We start from the raw sequence: 19,677 nt of genomic DNA, 5'->3' as shown, positions 1-19,677 counted from the left end.
TGGCAAAGAACCGCTGAACAGGGCAGAGCACTGTTGAACAGCCCAGAGACCGCCATGGCAAAGCACCGCTGAACAGGGCAGAGCACCGCTGAACAGCCCAGAGACCGCCATGGCAAAGCACCGCTGAACAGGGCAGAGCACCGCTGAACAGCCCAGAGACCGCCATGGCAAAGCACCGCTGAACAGGGCAGAGCACCGCTGAACAGCCCAGAGACCGCCATGGCAAAGCACCGCTGAACAGGGCAAAGACCGCCATGGCAAGCACCTCTAGCCCATGAGCGGCAGGGGCAGTGACGGAACTGGGACCGTCACGGGGAGAGTGATGCACTCTGGGCACCAGTCCCCCTCCAGAACCAGTGGAGAAAGGCATCCACTCAGTCTGTCCTGCACAGGATGAAGCACTCTGGGCACCAGTCCCCATCCAGAACCAGTGGAGACTGTTCTCAACTTGAGAGACTGTGGCTTTGCACTCCCCAGGATGATAAAGTGGGCAACCCAGCCACTGTATAGACTTGAGAGACTGTGGCTTTGCACTCCCCAGGATGGAACAGTGGGCAACCCACCCACTGTATAGACTTGAGAGACTGTGGCTTTGCACTCCCCAGGATACATCAATGGGCATGGAGCCCCGTCGTGGATTTGGCGTGGTGCTGTAATCCGGCTCAGGTGCCCCTCCTTCCCTTCCCCCTGAGGTGCCTGTTGTATTTCGATCTGATGCCCCGGCAGTGTTCTCTCCGTTTGTGGACAGGTATCTTGTGTGGGCTTAGCCCATGCATTTTTGGACCAGTGGTGCACGGACATTGAGATGTGCATATCTGCACTACTTCTCGTAATGTATATACTTTTGGATGAGTTTATATATATCTGTAGATATTTGAAACATGTATTTTGATACATTACAATGTTTGGACTGATTTCCTTTTGTGTTTGCATTCTTCCGGGGGGGTTGTGGGTTGTTACTGTGATGTTTGGAAATGCCTTGGTTTGTGTGTTGCAATGTGCGAGGGTTGGGGGTGGGGGTGTTGCATGTGTGTGTCTCTGACTTTTGCTTCCCCCCTCCTCTATGTCGTAGGTGCAGTACTCACCGTTGTTTTCGCCGCCGCAGGCGCTGGTGTTCGTAGATGAGTAGGAAGACAAGGGCAGGTAGGATTTGTAATTCCGGCTCCATGTTGGCCTCCTTCCTCGTGGGATGTGTTAAGGTGTTTTCCCATTGAAATGTCTGTTTCCGCCGTGTTTTTATCCACGGTGAATCCGCCCCGGAAAAGGTGGTGGATTGGGGGGTTGTGATACTCTGGGCGGTACATTGTCCTCCCCTGTCTGTTGGCGGTGACCTCCGCGCTGCTTGTCTGTACCGCCGTGGCGGTCGGAGTGTTAAAGTGGCTGTCTTTGTTGGCGGTTTCCGCCACGGTCATAATTCCCTTTTTTTGTCCGCCGGCCTGTTTGTGGTATTACCGCACCTTTAACACCGTCCGCCAGGGTTGTAATGACCCCCTCTGTCCTCTTCAGGTTAATTTCTTGGGCATCAAAAATAAAAACATCTAAGTACTTTCTTAGTGTCCACTATTCACTTCAGAAATAACTGACTGTGAGCCATCTGCCAGTAAAAGGCATTATGGATTGTGGAAGCCCCCTAAAAAGACAGCAGTTTCTTCTTTTAATTGTAAAACAAGCCTATCAAGCTGCACTTTCTCTTGTTACGTAGACATGCAGACTGCAGGTGGCTGTGTCATAGATGCTGCAATGTAGTTTTGAGAAGAGGTTTATAGTATTACAAACAGTCTAAAATCCGAACACTCTTGCCTATACTAGGCTTTTAGAGGATGCTTCACAGCATATAGACATGTTGTATTCCTCATCTTTTCACTGATATATTGAAGATACATATTATGAAATGTTCTTGGGTCCCTGTATTCAGCAGGGAATTATTCTATCATTCATGATTTTAGTGAAGGTTCCTACAAAGCAGAACCAGGACTTTCAGTAACTAACCAATTTTAGAATACCATAACCTACTAGATGCTTTTTGAAACAGCGTTATGACTGAGAAGAAGCATTTGCACTTTGTGTTCTTGATACTTGATGACTTATGTATAGAATTTAATGGTAGTGGTGTAAGTGTACTGGTTTATATAGATCAGTCAGGGGAGGCTGTTGCATGTCTCAGTTGATTTCTGGATGGTCGCTTACAAACAGTACACCTACAAAAGTGATGCTTAATCCTTCTCATTTGTAAGTTCCTCAAAGGTCTTGTTTTTCACAACCTTATGTAGCATGTATGTTCACTCACTGCCCCCTTTCTGCATGGTTCAGAATAAAATTTATACCTGTACTGATGATATCCAGATAAATCCGCTTCTAAATTGTGACAGGAATTCTTCATCTGCCTTAGAACAGATTTGAATCTTACTAATAGGGTGCAGGTAATAAAGGGCTGCACTCAGTAACTTATATAGATAAACAAAGCTGAATAAATGAATAAATTGTGGTGGTCTGAGACCTAGCCACATGATAGAAGTGTTTGTCTCTATACTGTACAACCTGTTTTCCAGTCCATTTGTTATTTTATTCGTATTTGTAAATCACACGTGTAACAGAGTTTCATTGCACTGAAGAGCAACAACGTAACTCCCCTCAGACCATCTCTAAGAATGTAAAGCTGAACTTTATTGATTAAACAGAAACGTTTTTTTACTGAAAGGCTGGAAAGGAGGGTAAGGAATGAAGTTTGAGATGGATCTTATTCCAATTCATGGCATCTGCTGTTTAGAATTACCTGTCACTGTGTGCAAGTGTAGTGGACTTCTGGACTTGCAGGACCCATTCTGCTGCACAAGAGTAGTGCCCATTCAGGCATGTGAATTTGGAATTTATGAGCCAAATAGGAAGGTGAAGAGCAGTGTGCTCTATATTATATGACTAAAGGTTTTAAAACCACTATTTCTTTTATTTAACTCCACTGGAGATTTATGTATAGGATTAATATTGTCTGTACTTCTGGTGCAGATTAGGAAATTGACTGCAGCATTTTGGACTCATATGAATTGTTTCATGTGTCTATCAGGTAGTCTGAGATAGGGGCCATAGTCCACGCACAACAAAGTCATTACAATCACAACATGTATCTGATACTCTAGGGTAAACTAGAAGGACTGATAGAGAGTCTTGTGGTGGAGTAAACAGAACCTCTGTGTCATCAACTATAACATTTTACTGGCAGGATCAAGATATTTATTAGTAATGGAGAAAGAACTGAGCCTTGAGGGATGCCACTGGAGACCTGATTGGGAGTTGACTGATTAAAGAAAGTTATCTGGGAATGGTCTGTCATAAAATAATGTATCTATTTCAAGGCAAGATCTTCCAGGTCAACATCCATGGTAATTTTTTATCAAAGGCTGCAGATTGGTCTTGAAGGACAAGTGCATGGACCTTACGCTGGTAGACTAGCCTCCATAAATCCTCAAAGCCAGAAATAAAGCTCAAGTTCAGTGCTATGATCTGGTTGAAACATTTGTGAAAGTGATATAGAATATATTTAGATTCAATGAATGAGTGAAGGTGAGTTAAAACTATTTTCAGACTCTTTCCCAAGAAAGGCAACAGAGAAATGTGTTGGAAATTGTTTGTGCTTTTTGGAAGAAGGAAAGGATTCTTCTACAGGGATCTATCACTGTGCACATACATGACTGACACTGCAAAATCCTGATTATTTTCACCTGAAGGTACTTTTACTACCAAGTAAAGGGAAGTTGATGTTTTTATGATGTATACTTCTACCTGCAAGTTTCTCACCTGTAGAACTCATCCAGCTATCAGATTGGATCTGGAAACTTCAAAGCTCTCACGTTACTGGAAGGAGGGGCAGATTTCACATTGATACTAGAAGTGACGCCTGGTGATGTCACCGAAGTCATGTAGCACTCACCCTGGCACAATGACATCAGTTCCCTTTATTGAGCACCTTTGACACAGATACAGAGCTTGTTCTCTTTGAGGAGTTTTTCCTCACAAAACGTTTAACTTTGCTAAAACTGTTCAGTTTCATGCCTCCTCCCAAGAAGTCAGGATTTAAAACCTTTGGGGACTGCGAGAGACAGATGTCCATCACAAAACCCCACTCCATGTCTCTCTGGTTCCTAGGGTAGGACCATGACCCCCGGCTCTGTGCCTCATGTTGTAATATGCATCCCAAAGCCATTAAGGTGCACAATGCAAAGCTCTTCATGCCTTGTGTCAAAGAGGACTGTCAGAGGTATTCCAGGCACCATTTGAAATCTCCATCTTCTTCCTCCGGGGGTAAGAAGAAGAAACACAAGAAGAGCAAGAAGCACTTTAGAGTTAAGCCTTTCTTTGCTCTCCCACAGGACCTTCATCCTCAGAGCCAGAGTTAGTTGACATTGAGCTGGTAATAATCCATCCGAGTGGTGACTTCACTGGACCCAGCTCTGGATCGTCCCCTATCTCCGTAGGGCCATCCGCTTGCAGTGCACAGATGCCAGCTGACCCCGAGTTCCCGACCCCACCTACACCTTCTACTTTGAAATTAACACCACTGACACCAGTGCCTGACACTGCTCCTGAGGTAAGATCTCAAAGAGAGGCCCCATACCTCGTTGCAGAGTAGCTATCCCTAGACATGTACTTGGATCAAGATTCACAAGGGAAATTTCAAGGCTGATCGTCTGCAAGCAGTTTAGACACCTCCCCTGTGCTGGCTATGGGACTTCTCCACTGGACCACCAATTCATGAAGCCATGTCTCTTCATAAGATCACTGTGAAAGTTGCAGAGGTGCTAGTTCAACAACTTCTGACTAAAGGCCTGATGTAGATCTTGGTGGTCGCACCTCCAAGCAGCGTCTGCGGCGGACCCGAGAAGATTGCCAAGTCGACAGTCTACTGCCCACCCTATTTAAATGTCTTCTGGCTGTGGTCTTCTGCAGGTGGGAGGACATTACGGGACCAAGTTGACAGTGGACAATGGCAGTGGCTACAGAATAGAGGTAAGTGTCACACACGTACACTGTACCTTTGCCACATGTGGTCCCCTGCATCACACCCAACACAACATACCACATACACACCCGTATACATTGCCATTCCACCACATCACAATATGGACATGTCGCAAACACACAGTGACAAACATCGATGGCACAGCATACACACAACACTGGCACACACGACACAACCACAACAACTGATGCAACTACACACTCATCTACACAAACACACGCACACACAAGCACAACTACACCAATCGCGACAACGACCGCCACACAACACCACTTACCTGAATGTTGGAGCAGTATCACAACACAACATACACAGCAACATCAATGCCATATGCAAGTGGCACACATACTAATCCAACCACATCACCGACTCCAGCTCCATTGACCTTACCCAGCCATTCACATCGCACATACACATACTGACTCACAAAAACAACTCGCCCAACATGGCAGGTGCAGGTTCCCTGGTAATGTGCCCACATGGACACAGTTGACAACTTTGAATGTACCATCACTGTGGCACCAGCATTCCTTTGCCAATGAAGACAGACATCATAATGAAAGTTGTGTATGTGTGCAATATGTGTTGTGTACCAGTGCGTCCCCACCCATGTCTGACCCACTTGTGTCCCCGACGACACAAGCATTTCACAGTAACAGCGGGACTCGGGGGTGGGGGAGAGAGAGATTTCCCTGTGGCCCTATGGCAGCCACAATGGAGGGTGTAGTACAGTCATGTCCAGTCTAAAATGAAAGAGGAATGGGGGAAAAGGTGGGTTTTCAGCCCTTCTCCCCCCCCCCCAATCCGCCAACTCCGATTTAGAGGTCGGACTGCTACTTTTTCCTTGGCAGAAAGGCAGATCCAAATCTGTTCAGCTGTAAGTGTGGCTGGAGACCAACTGTCAGCCACTGTTTCCTGTGGCGCCGTCGGATGGGATTCCTTGGTGGAGTCGGCGGGACTCAGGCAGTCTTTCACCTATGGGACTACCAACATCTAAATACATCTAAATATGGCGGGCAGACTGCTTTTCAGTCAGAAAACCGATATCGGTATTGTCACCGCCAAGATCTAAATCAGGCCCGAAGTCTAATGTTATCACAGAGGTGTTCATTACATCAACTTCTAAAACAGAGCCCCTACTCCCATTTAATGAGGCCCTGTTTGAGCCAGTCATGGATTTATGGGTGAAATCTTCCTTGTCCTCAGCGGTTAACAGGCTGGCTGCCTGTCATTATCGCCCTGCCCTGGGTGATCTGCCGTTCCTCTCTACACATCCTTCACCTGACAGCCTTGTAATACAAGCTTCCTGCTCTGGACATTCAAGAGGAACTTTTGCATCTGCTCCTGCTGACAGTGAGCCAAAGTTCCTAGAGGCAAAGGTGAAGAAGGCCTTCTCTGCAGGCAGAATGATGCTAAAATTAATTAATACCAGCTGTCTCATTGCAAGATACACCCACACCCCAACAAAAGGTGGTTCTCCATGTGCCAAAAGACATACATCAGCACTTTCAAGAAGTAGTTCAGGATAGACAGACTGCGTCTAGACACATTTTCCAGTCAGGACCGAATGTGGCAAGCTTAATTGCTCGAGCAGCGGTTATCCCAATATCAATCAGGAGGCACGCCTGGCTGAGGACATCAGATTTCTCCAGAATAGCTTGACTGACTCATCTTTGATGAGTGCGCTGCTTGACAACAAACTAGATTCCACATTAGAGCGATTCAAGACCAGTAAGGCCACTGCTCGTTTCCTGGGCTTACAACCACCTTCCGCCTCAAAGAATTACCATCAATTTCGGCATTTTTGTGGCTTCATCAAAGGTTTTACTTTCACAACACAAAAATATCAACCACACAGTCAACAACAGCAACAGAATCTAATGCTAGGGCAGAACAGAAGATGATCCAGAGGAAGGGGCCATGGTTTAGTTGAGCAACCCTCCTCCTCATCCTTCTCCCCCACATCTTCAGCAAACCTAATTTACTTCCCAACCTCCATCATGAGCCTGTGGGAGGTAGAGTGTCTTCTTTTCTGTTAGCCTGGAAGACCATCACTTCGGATCAGTGAGTCCTTCAGATTGTGGAAAGCGGTTACACCCTCTCTTTTATTCAGGTACCTCCCCTTATGCCCTGAGCCTTCTTCCTCCTCCCTTGATCATCTGACCACACTTCAACAAGAAATGGCAGCACTTCTGAAGAAAGGTGCTGTGGAGCTAGTGCTGCAACAGGAAAAGGGCCAGGGGTGTTATGTATATTACTTCCTGTTACCCAATAAGTTCAGTGGTTAAAGTCAGATCCTGGACCTCCGAGACCTGAACTACTACTTCGAAATGGAGAAGTTCAAGATGCTGATGATAGGTCAAGTTTTACTGTCACTGGAGCTTGGAGAATGGATGGTGTCTCTTGACCTGCAGCATGCATTCTTCCATATCCCTATCCTGCGGTCATATCAGAAGTGCTTGCGGTTTGTAGTGGTTTCCAGACACTACCAATTTGCAGTACTACCCTTTGCCTTGACATCAGCACCTCAGGTTTTCGCAGAGGTGATGGCAATGGTAGTGGCACATCTCAGATGGTTGGGTGTCCCTATGTTCCCATACCTAGACAACCGTCTATTGAAAGCAAGTTCACCAGAGATGGTGTCCACCATTTCAATTGACAGTATACCTTCTGTTCGACTTGGGCTATTAAGTCAACAAGCCCAAATCTCACCTATGGCCCTACCATCGACTCCAGTTCACAAGGTTGATACTGGACCCAACTCCTTACTCCTCTTCAAAGGATTGCCAACATTCAGGAAATTATTAAATCCTTTGAGCACAGCGCAAGAATCCTAGAGCTACAGGTCCTCTGATTCCTAGGTCTGCTAACTTTCATCATTCTCCTGGTCACAGGTGCACGTTGGCACATGCAGTAGTCAGTGGCGGCCGCCACCTAACTCAAGGGGAGGGGCGGGGGAGACGAGGAGAACATGAAAAACAAAATTGCACTTACCTTGCCTCCATCCCTGCCGCCTCGTTTGTCCCTCCTCTTGTGGAGTCCCAGCATTCACTGCTGGGACACCAGCACAGGCTCCCCAGCAATCCTGGTGCTGCTTTTATGCTAATCTTAGTATGAAAGCAGCGCCAGGATTGGTCTGAGCGGCTCAGACTGCCACTCAGACACAGCCCTGGGATCTATGCTGTTTCTCCAGCCCAGTGTTAAACACAGCCAGGGTGGCGAAACCTAAGTGCGTATGTGTGTTTGTCCGGCCTGAGACGGCCGGCCAAACACACATGTGCACTTAGGTGCACTCTCCCCTCCTCCCCCGCCCACTTCCCGTGGCCTGGCCCTGTCCCTCACTACACTGCCGGCTGTGCCAGAAGCAGAAAAATAAAACAATAATAAACTATTGTTTATTTTTCTGCTTCTGGCTCAGCCAGTGGGGCGACGCTCCTTCACCATAGCGAAGAAGCTACCCCTGGCAGTAGTGCCTCCACAGACAGTGGCTACAATATAAGGAGACATGTCGGCCTCCATTATGAGGTCTCCCTGTGCTTCTGTAGAAGTGGCTTGGTGGGGAAATGAGACAAACCTGAAATGCGGGATGGCCTTCACTTTCCCAAGCCATAAATATGATAGAGACAGATGCCTCCACCCTAGGGTTGTGGGCGAAGGAGCTGATCTGGAGATCAGAAGCCTCTGGCCTCTGGAGAAAGAGGTCCTTTACATCAACCTGTTAGAACTGCAGGTGATTCAACTGGCACTCAAGGCTTTCCTCCCTACCATCAATCTTGATGGACAATACAAATCTGATGTGGTATATAAACAAACAAGTGGGAGTAGGGCTTCCCTCCTTTGCCTGAAACATTGAGAATGTGGTCTTGGGCACACCGTCAAAGGTTCTGGCTCATTACCAATTGCCTACTTTGGTTTCTGAATGCCATAGCCTGCAGCTTGAGCCCACATTATCTTGCTAATCACAAGTGGCGACTGCGACCGAAAGTAGTTCTGGGCATCTTCGCCCAGTGGGACGCTCCTCAGGTGGACTTGTTTGCCTCCTTGGAAATTGCTCAATGCCAGCAGTTCAGTACCCTCCAATATCTTTTGAAGGGAGCCTTGGGCGTGTTTCAGTTGAGGTGGAACTTTCAGCTACATTAAGTGTTTCCTCCCATGCCCTGGATTCCTTGGTTCTGAGGAAGATTCGCCAAGACCTGGCCCAAGTCATTCTCATTGTCCCGGTTTGCCAGAGAAGGGTGTATTATGTGGATCTCCTGCGCTTCTCCATATCTCCCTTACTAAGGCTTCCACTTAGGCCAGACCTTTTCTCCCAGACGAGGGGAATGGCTCTTCAACTCAGTCTCCAAGGTTTCACCTACATGCCTGGAGATTGAGCAGGAACATCTGAGTTCCTTTTAGCTGCCACCGGAGTTGCTGGACATCATCTTGTCAGCACATCGTCCCTCTACCAAATCTGCTTACTCGGGCAGATGGGGCAACTTTGTTGCTTGGTGTGCAAACAATATTGTGAACCCCTTGCAGGCCAACTGTTATAGGTCCTGCAATATGCATTATCCCTTGTTCAGAGGTGTTGTGATAGGCATTGTTAAGGGACATTTGACAGCTTTGTTTGAATTCCTCTGTCTGCCGGACCAGCTGTCCCTTTTTTAAATCCCTCATAGTTATGCATTTTATTAAAGGGGTTGACAAACATGTATTCTCTAAACCTGTTTGTTGTTTCTCAGTGAGACTGTAATTTAGTTTTGAACTTTCTTATGGGGGCTCAGTTTTAGCCCCTGAATAGTTGTCCCTTGCGAATGTTAACTCTGAAGACTGTGTTTTTGGTGACTGTTACTTTAGCCAGATGGGTGAGCGAGTTGCAAGCCCTTAGTTCCTGTCCGTCTTTACCTCTTTTTAATGTGACAAGTTGGTGTTGCAAACCATGGCTGTTTTCCTCTGGTGGTGACTCCATCTCATCTGAGTCAGCCCATCAGTTTTTCTAATTACTATCTAGACTGCACCAATGACATAAAGCTGGATGACCAACTCTTCAGTAGCTACTGTGGTGCCAAAAAAGGCAAAGCAGCACAGAAAAGAACTCTCTCAAGATGGATCATCCTCTGCATCAAGACCTGCAATGCTTTGGCCAAGAAAGACACTCCAGAAGGAATCTGGCCCATTCCACCAGCGCCAAGTCCACCACTTCTGCCCTTGCCTTAGGAGTTCCATAGCAGATATTTAAAAGGCAGCAACGTATGCGTTCCCAAAACAGTTTTACCAAGCACTACTGTCTGAATTCTGAAATACGAGGACACTTTGCAAGTTCAGTTCTGCAGGATTTCCTTGTCTAACCATCCATCAACCCTCTTTGTTAGGCAGGGTATTGCTCTGTAATCTGTTCTACAGGTGAGGAATTTGCAAGTAGAAATATCCATCAGAAGAAAAAGTTACATACCTGCAGTACCTATCTCTCTAGTGGATACTGTATCCACCTGCAGATTCCTCATGACACATCCACCTTCCCGTTAGATGAAAAATGTTAATAAGAATCCACTTCAAATTTTTCTGGTACTGCACAACTCCGTCAATGTCAATCTACCTATCGCCTCGTAGACTTGGAAAAAATGGTACAAAACTGATGTCATTGTGCCAGGATGGTCACTAAATTGCTTCGGTGACATCACCAGATGTCACTTCCAGCATTGATGCGAAGCCAGAGCCCCCTACCAGCCAAGTGAGAGCTATGAAGTTTCCGGATCCAGTCTAACACCTGGGTATGTTCTACAGGTTAGGAATCCGCAGGTAGATACAGTATCCACGAGAAAGATTGTTGCTGCAGGTAAGTAGCTTTTTAATCGTACCTGTCATTTCTTCAGGTCTTGATTACACCAATAGAAACTGTTTTTAGACTCCTCTGAGCCTTTTACACCGCCAAAAAGAGGTGGATGTTGCGACTGCAGTTTTACAACCGGGATGAATAAGAGAGCACCTTTTTAGCCCTATTAAATTACAAGCACTAGCTATTGCTAAAGGAAAGAGCACAATTTAAATCTCTTTATTGTGTCCGTATGTTATTGATGGTTTATGGAGGCTAGGCTAACCCTCCAGGCTTTTGACTGTCACTGCTATGTCCCTATCCACAATCTGAGTTCTATGAACTCTGTGTTTGACTTGGGTGAGTTCTTAGTTCAGGAAAAGTCCAGTTTGGAAAGCAGCCTTTATTAATTCCCCCGTGAACGCTATAGAGTATTCTGCCTAGACATAAGCAACTTGTTGATGGCCAGCTGACGTTTTAAACCAACTTATATCTTGCCATTTTCTCGTAATGAAATGACTCAGCTTTCAGTGCCTACTGGCGAAATTAATGCTTTAGGAATACTTTAACATAAATTGTTAACATATTTAATAGCTTATTAAAAACGTATTTGAGAATGTTTATCAACTAGTGTATTGGGTTGTTCTCAATTTTGAGTTCTATGCCTTAGCTACTATTTTCATATTTTGAATAGAGGTAATCATTATTTTCTTTAAGTACGTATTTGAAAACACAGAGAATCCCACAAAATGTTGATTAGGGTTTGTAATTATTCCTGTTCAATGGAATCAGAAATTGGTGCTCAGCAGCTCACTGCAGTTTTCTCACTATTGTACGGTGCTCAGGCTTGGCTGTTTCTGTCAAGAGTCTTGTGGCATGCCTGTCTTTCATATGTGCTTCATTTGGCATGAGTTTCTGTATCCCTTCATTGGCTTAGCGTGTGAAGTACAGCACTACGTTTTTATGTGTCTATTGATGTTGATTATTTGCAAAAACGCTAAAGTCAATTACATTGATGTAAATAATGTTAGACCGTTCATGAGGTGTAAGCATTTTCATGTCAACTTCAATGGAATCTTTTTTTTTTTAGATTTTTAAAGACTTTTGTGCTCCGTAGTGCATCAGTCAAGAATACATGATATCAGCTTGGATATACCACATGCTTAAGACAACCAGGGAAAGCATAAAACTGACAGCCCACCCGACTGAAAACTGGGCAGACGGACCTTGAGTCTGGCGGACAGGGTACTCTGCCACCATTGCAATGGAGTACCTTGCCTGTCAAAGTCTAAATCAGCCCCAGAGGCCCACTTAATGCAAATCAGAACTGACCCTCTCATGGGTCTCATGGGAACAGTCCATCCCGAACCCTCTTCCTCTCAGTTACTCACCCTGCTGCCCTAGCCTCCCTTTAACACTACTTGAGCCCTAGCAGCCCCTTACCTTCCTTTATCACCACCCGCCTCTGAACCATGAAACACCCTTACCACTACCCACCCCGCACCCTTACAGCCCCTTGCCTCATTTTACCACTACCTATTCCTGAACCCCAAAACAGCCTTACCATCCTTTACTACTACTCACCCCTGCAAATTGTGCAGCTGGATCTCTTTTTTGGAGAGTTTGTTGCACTCACCTTGCTATTGTGATTGTCAGTAGGATGATGGGATGGCAACTGGGTGCTGGAAAGTTGTTTTCTTTGCCGCAGCTTCAAATATTCTATTGTCATTGTTTTGAGGACATAACGACCCATTTTACAAAAACAGTAATCACCCCAGCAGCGTCTGCAGCTCTTGTGATATTGGAGCCTCCAACCACATCTTCTAACATGCTTAATAGATGAGCTATTTAACCCAGTCCTTCTGCCACATATTTCTAAGGCACTGGAGTTATTAACGCTGAAAACACTTATAGGTCTTATGTCAGTCATTATACTGACTGTCTTTTATTTTAGTACTGACGCCTGACTGGTCGCCGAAGTACATTCTTGGCAAGTAGCTTATTTTTAAGAAATGCATCTTCATCTAATGAAAATATTGTGTTCAGTGTTGTGAGAGCCCTCGCTGCATTATTTGGGGGTAGACATAACTCTAGCTGAAAAGATTGTATTAAAGGCAAATAATTGTTTGTGCTTGTAGCATGACGGTATCCCTGCAAAAGTCTTCTTGCTACACGCAGTGCCCCAGATGCTAATAAGGTTCCTCATTTCTCTATGTAACGTACTCCAACCAGCATTACTCGTTATAATGCATTTCCAAAGAGCCAAAGATGACTACACTGCGTAATTAATTTGTCTTTATATTAACCGTGACATTATGGATAGCGGTCAGTCATGAAACCTTGGTTCACCTACGTTAAATTTGCTAAAAAAATAATCTTCACATTTAGGAGCGGTCTTTTCATCATCTCTTTTTCACTTGCAAGGTCTTTGCAGCACTTTGGCAGAGCAGAACGTGATTTGTGGCAAACCAAAAAGTTTACACCGACTTGGATTATGTAATTTCGGGGTGTCACATTCTCCAAGCATTCTGCTCAGTGCTAGTGTGACCCTCTGTTCCCTACCCAGCCATTGTGTGGATGTCTGCATCAATGCACCAAGAATCATTCCTGAATACATGAGAGAAGATCCTGCAAACAAGGGCCTGCTGAGTCCACTTACCATCAGTCCCCACCACCTATGTGCTAATTGGAAGGCTCCATCGGGCCCTGCCGCTAAATGGACCTCTGTGCCTTCTCAGCTCTCTAATTATTTCTATCTGAATTCAAGTATGTGGGTGCTTCTCGGCTAACGGCAGTGGTACCAAACAAACAACATTCGGTATTTGCCACTGAAGCATCAAACTGCTATATGAATGTGGAGCAATCCAAATCTGAGCCATTTTCACAGCCTATATCAGTGCTCTCTGCCAGCAGGGGAAGGGGAAACACGTTTTCGTTTTGTTAAGGATGGAATTCTTAAGAAGACAAATTCTAGACTAGTTATTCTCACCAACCTTGAGTTGGATGCAGATACAGATCTGATCCAGCTCTTGAGCAAATTCCTTTGCATTTGTAAATTTACGTTTTGCGAATACAACACATGAATTTACACTTGCACATTAAACAAGCTTCTCCCTTAACTTCATATTAAGAGGCTTTATGAATCTTGCCCCTGCGCATGGCTAACAAGGGGCCTTCCATCACTGTAAAATGTAGGCATTCCTCTTTCTTAGACCACACCACATTTTTGTGCTAAGCTCTGACACTATTCTGTTAGAAGACTGCTTAAGGACTGGCCCTTCAGTACTTCCTCTTCCGGTGTTTGTGTTCATTGCGTAGTTCTGAGAGGCTTCCATAATGCATACTTCCAAACTGAAGCATAACATAGGCTGACTTTAACGGAGAGTGTTAGGGATATGGCTAAGAGTAGATGGTAAAACAAGAGATGGAGAGAGTTCAAGGCAGGAGTCAGAAAGTTATTTCTATGTAATACAGCTATGGAAGAGGAGGCACAAAATAATGTGAAATAACAGAGGCATTGAAGGTTGACAGTGAAGGTATTAAATAAAGAGAAATGCATACTTGCCAACAATTTCTGATCAAAGAGGTAGGATTTTTCAACTTGTATAGCAACTCGATAGCATAATGATGATTATGTCACTGGCTATGGCATTGCATATTCTTAACCCCTTTGAGAATACCATCCTTTGAAGATGACATCACAGGAAATCATATTACACATTATCAGATGTGGATCACTGTAAAGGACCTGGTGAATGCTGACATAGATAGCCTCCTGAGGTGCCATCCTCCAACTCCCACATTTCTTCCACTTCTGTTCTCTTTTCCTCCTCTGTTCTTCTAATCCTTCTCAATTTATTGCTTTCTCTCCCTTCCTTAGTCCTTCTCACTCTTTTTCGCAACACCACCTTATTCCCTTGATCTCTGTTCTCTATTCCACTCCTTTTTAGAGGCAGGTACTCCCTCTGTTCTCATGGACTCTCCCTACTTGCTTTGTTTATTTATCACTCATTTCTGTTTTTGCTTTTTCCACTCCATTCTCTTTCCCCTGTGGACCTTCTATCTCCTTCCCAGCCTTTCTCCTCTTCCCACGTTTTCTTTTCCATAGTCCTTCTTACCTCCCCTCTCCTCTATTATATCTCTTTCTCTTGTTCCTCTACTATCCATCTATACCGTCCCTACCAGTGGTTCTCAACCTTTTGACTTATGTGGACCCTCACTTTATCATTCCTGGAACCTGCGGACCCCTAATGAATCGTTATTGAAATCTAGGGATTCCCCCAGTCATTACTCGAAGACATGGAACCCGGCCTAAACATTGTGGATTATTTGAACCGCAAAACAATGTACAAAAAATACTGAAACTAGCATTCATCAAACACATGAACAAATGATAACACATTTTATTTAATTTGCAAACAAATATAAATAAAAACATACACATTTTAATTTTAATAGGAAGGATGGGGCTTTTCTAAATTCAGTTGAAGCCACACATTGTCCATACTATATTCTGTTTGATGCACCTGCACTGCTCCAACAAATCAATCTGAGGATACTTATTTAATTTTTAGCGCCCAATTTCAAATTTCTTGACATTATTTAATTTTCTATGCAGCCGTGGATCCCTTGAGGAGGCTTTGTGGACCTCCAGGGGTCCCCGGACCACATGTTGGGAACCCCTGGTCCATACAGTTAGCGCAAAAGTCCCCCTGTACTGCGCATAAAGTATGCCCCGTTCTCCTCTGCATTTATGATTGGGGGATGAAGTTCAGTACCAGAGTTCAGTGCCCCTTCTCCTTGCTTAGCGTCACCCACAAGTGGAACAGAAATCCTGCTCAATGGTTGAGGGCCGTGCTGCTGTATGCCCAGGGGTGGTGCTGCTCCCCTTCCTCCACTATGAGCTCGTGTCCCAGACATATTGAACTATATCCATGTATGCCTGGTGCCTGCAGGAAGAGACAAGAAGAAAAGCCAACATTTCAATCAAATCACTCACTGTCTTCGTGTCATGCAATAATTACATAATAATGTAATTAGCTGCATTGAACATATCTCTCATATTTTTCTTGCCTTATTTAGCCCAGCCTCCCCTCTGCTGGCCGCAGAGTAGTGCTTTGTTATGTTTTAGTGAATGTGTCAACAGGACCATTGACTAAATGAGTGCTGATGCGTTGTGGTCCTGGTGAGATAATGGTTGACGGGCTGCCCCAAAACTCTTGAATCAGAGTGACATTACCCTAATTCACAGAGGCAGGCCGTTGGGTCCAGAGGCAGCAGGCTGGCAGTTCAGTCACAAATCTGATTGGCTAAAATGCTGATCCGTCATTGTCTGCCATAGCGGAGCCTTTAGATGGGCCACCCGCTCTCATTACAAATCTCAGAACCATTCAGGGCAGTCCGTGTTCGGCCTTAACCATATTATTCTACATCATACCTCACAGCAGGTGGCATGCCTTAAAATGATGTAGAAATATGTAGCAAAATTAATAGGTTGTAGGAATCACTTAAAAGCGGTAGTTTATTGCCTAACTCGGTACGGTTGGCAAGTATGACAATGTGTGACTTTATGGTGAGAAGAATTCTGGGAGATGCTAGTCAAAGCAAACTCTTAAGACTTAGACTTTCACTGACCGTCTGCTTATCACTGAGGCAATTGCTTTAAGTTCTTCCAATCATTGTTATGATTCTACAAAGACGGGCAACTAATATGTTTCTACTTTTAAAATACTGTATTTTCGGAATGAAAATCAGTGAATTTGGATTGATGTCTGGGGAGGTGAGCTTGGTGAGGGGGTCTCCTGTTATACAATTTAACACGCTTGGTTTTGTGTTTTTACCTTTTAGCAAAGCCAAACCAGCTCCACAGATTTCCCCAAGCAAGTCTGTGGGAGGCGAGTTCTGTGTTGCTGCCATCTTCGGCTCCTCAAGATCATGGTTTGCAAGCAACCCAGGCCTGAAGCGAGAGAAAGGTTTGCACATTTTCTCCTAGCCCTTTAGCATTCACCTATTGTTTCTGACTTTGCTATTGGTATCTTCTGATTATGTGTCTTATGTAAACTGAAAGAAAGGAAAAGTGTTTTCATGCATAGAAATGTGTTAGCCTGCATCATTAAATGGGAGACAGGCCTAATGTACAAGGCCTCGAAGCTATGTCTGGTGATTTCTTTTCAGAACCGATACCTACAGCTCTCATATGATCACAACAGATGAACACCACAAAGTGGCTCTAAAACCATCCTAATCAAAAGAGATGGTAGATGATTAAAGTGTATTCTGTAGAGTTCTGTTTTACGCCACCTATTTGGAAGGCAGTCTCCTTAACAGTGTTCTTAATGGTTTGGAGAATTATCACAATTCTGAATTATGTTAAAAAGAACAATGACTCTAGGATTCATGTTTTTGTGGCATTGTATGGACCTGTAAAAACCCCAAGATTGCTAGGAATGTTGAGGATATTAGGAAGAAGCAAGCTAATGTCTTTATAATCCGTTTGGCTATTGTAATGCAATATAAATATGCAATGTATTTTTCAGATTACTTTAACTTGATAGAAACACTGTTTCAAATGTTGTTTCTACCTGTTTTTAGTGTATTCAGACTGTTGAACACGTGGTGCTCTTTTGTCCTGTTCACCGTTGTTGTTGATCCCCGTGGATTCGGCCACTAAGCTTTGCCACTATAAGTTACCAAGTGGCCTTGAGAATCCTTAGATTCAACATAAGCAGACTGGTCGTCTTTGGAATGAGCACGTTTTTAATTTCAGCTTGGACACTAAGGCAGCATCTCATTTCTAGCTCATCCGGGAATGGAGAAGAAGGCACCAGTCCGGTCCTAGTATAATGTATAATGTTCTGATGAAGTATTCACAGTTGGACCCAACATGGTTTTTGTAAAACGTGTGTGTCTTTTTGAATATTAACGAAAATTGACGGTTCCGTGAGATGCTTCGGTGGACATTGAGACCAAAAATATTCTTGACATTATTAGGTTTTATTCTGTAATACGTTGTTTTTATTTTCGCACATGTTTTTATCTCTTTTTAATATTCAATACTTGATTACCGAACTCAAGCTGTAATCAATTGCATTATCTATGTGTGTTTTATGGAGTTCTAGCTCGAAATAAACATATTTTGATGATGATGAGTGGGGAAGCTGATACAGAGGTTACACAAGACCATATTAAAATGTATTTGAACAATAGTTATTCGTTTATAAAATTTGATTCCTCAAACATTTCAAATACATTAACTTGATAGTGGCAATTAAAAATAAGGCTGCACACTTGTGGTCACCTATTTCCGTTAAGTTTAAAAATAAAATAAAAGGCTGCTTCTTTTTTCAAGTTCCTAGTTGGGACGGACTTTTTTCGGTATGTTTGAGTAATACCTATTGTGTTGGTGAGTCGATATGTTTTAAGAATTTGACATGCTTATGTTTAAAAAGGTTGATCAATGTTTTCTCTATTTCTAGCAGGTTTTAATTGTCCTCCCTCAGGAACACCCTGCCCTGTTTAACAGTGTTCTACTGCTGTACCCCATGCATACATCCATACTCGCAGGTTTTTGTGTATTGTCTGTAACAGGACTTCAGGTTCTAAGCTTTGCATTGCAGAAATTGTATTGTATTGTGTTTTTTAAAGGCGAAAGAAAACAACATTTTATATGACTCCCTTTATCCATCTCATAATACATTCACGAGAAGTTGTTTTAAAATTTACTTTTCTTCTGAGATGTGGTTTGGGGTGAGGCTCCTCCATGATGTGAGGCCCAACTTTGCTGAGAAGATGGAGGCGGAGAACAAAAGGGCCGCGATGGGCGCCCACTGAATCCTCCTGGCCCTGTTGCAGTGTGCCACGCCTGCCCCCTGCGCTCTGTGGCCGTGTGCTGGACCCCCGACTTGAGGTCCACCCCGGTGCTTACCTGGTCCCCTGTAGGTGGAACCTGCAGACTCTGACAACTGAGGGAGGGGAGCCGCGACTCCACTGATCTGTGGTTGGGCCCCATTGTCCTTCCTTGCCGGAGCCGGGCATTGGTGAGCCACAGTAAACTTATTCTGGCCTACCTGCGACCGCACAGGGACACCCCGGTTGCGAACCTCGTGGATGGTGCCCCGGAACAGGGGTTGGCTCGAGCCGCATGCCCCCTCTTCTGTTTTCGCCGCATTCACCCCGGCCTTTAACTACTGACTGCATGCTTTTCACGAGGAGAATCCCAGCTATACTTATTGAGACCCCTCGGGGTGGGGCCCTCTGCTTATCAGCTGGTGGATATCCTGGTTTGGTGGAGGGCCTTTTGTACTCCAGGGGTCCCCACTTGTGGCCTGCGTGTACTCGTCTTTTGCTCCCTGTGGAATGCCTGGGCCCCATCTGCGTTTCTTCTCGCTGCGAATGCCACTGGTTGGAGCACCGCATTGTAAGCCTCCTTCCCCCCAGGAGTTGGAGCAGATGGATGGGAGACCGAGAGTGTAGGACTGGGGTGTTGGCAGCGACACCACGAATGGCCCGAGAGGCCCTACACACGTATCCTTAACCACCTGAGCCGGGGGTGCGTCCGCGGTGGCATACTGACGCCAATCATCCGTGAGATTTATGCCATGGGGAAGGACAAACTAGGAAAATCATCCTCCTCCCAAACCCGCATTGACAAATTCACAATTTCGGCTGCGGGTCAAGGGGGAGAAACCATGGAGAGCTCTGCCTCTGTCATAGGGGACACTGACAAGATCCTGCGGGCCATTCAGTCCTCACAAGTGGCAGTTGAGGATAGAATCTGTGAGGTGCGAGTGGACATGGCCCTGCTACAGAAAGATCTCAAGAACGCCATGAAACACCTCACTGAGGCAGAGATGTGCATGTCATTAGTGGA

The 19,677-nt window shown here is 44.9% G+C and overlaps 1 protein-coding gene across 2 annotated transcripts in view; it reads left to right on the top strand.

Moving 5' to 3' along the window:
* The window catches only part of BCAS3 (BCAS3 microtubule associated cell migration factor), a 2,570,631-nt gene that overhangs the window by 1,357,930 nt on the left and 1,193,024 nt on the right, over nt 1-19,677 (top strand). For both annotated transcript variants that reach the window (XM_069226456.1, XM_069226455.1), the window contains one exon: nt 16,656-16,780. In XM_069226456.1, the coding sequence (XP_069082557.1) occupies nt 16,656-16,780 (125 nt within the window). The remainder of the gene's footprint in view (nt 1-16,655; nt 16,781-19,677) is intronic.

This window comes from Pleurodeles waltl, chromosome 3_1, assembly GCF_031143425.1.
Source record: "Pleurodeles waltl isolate 20211129_DDA chromosome 3_1, aPleWal1.hap1.20221129, whole genome shotgun sequence".
NCBI classification, from domain to species: domain Eukaryota; kingdom Metazoa; phylum Chordata; class Amphibia; order Caudata; family Salamandridae; genus Pleurodeles; species Pleurodeles waltl.
This window is presented reverse-complemented; position numbering and strand designations above follow the sequence as displayed.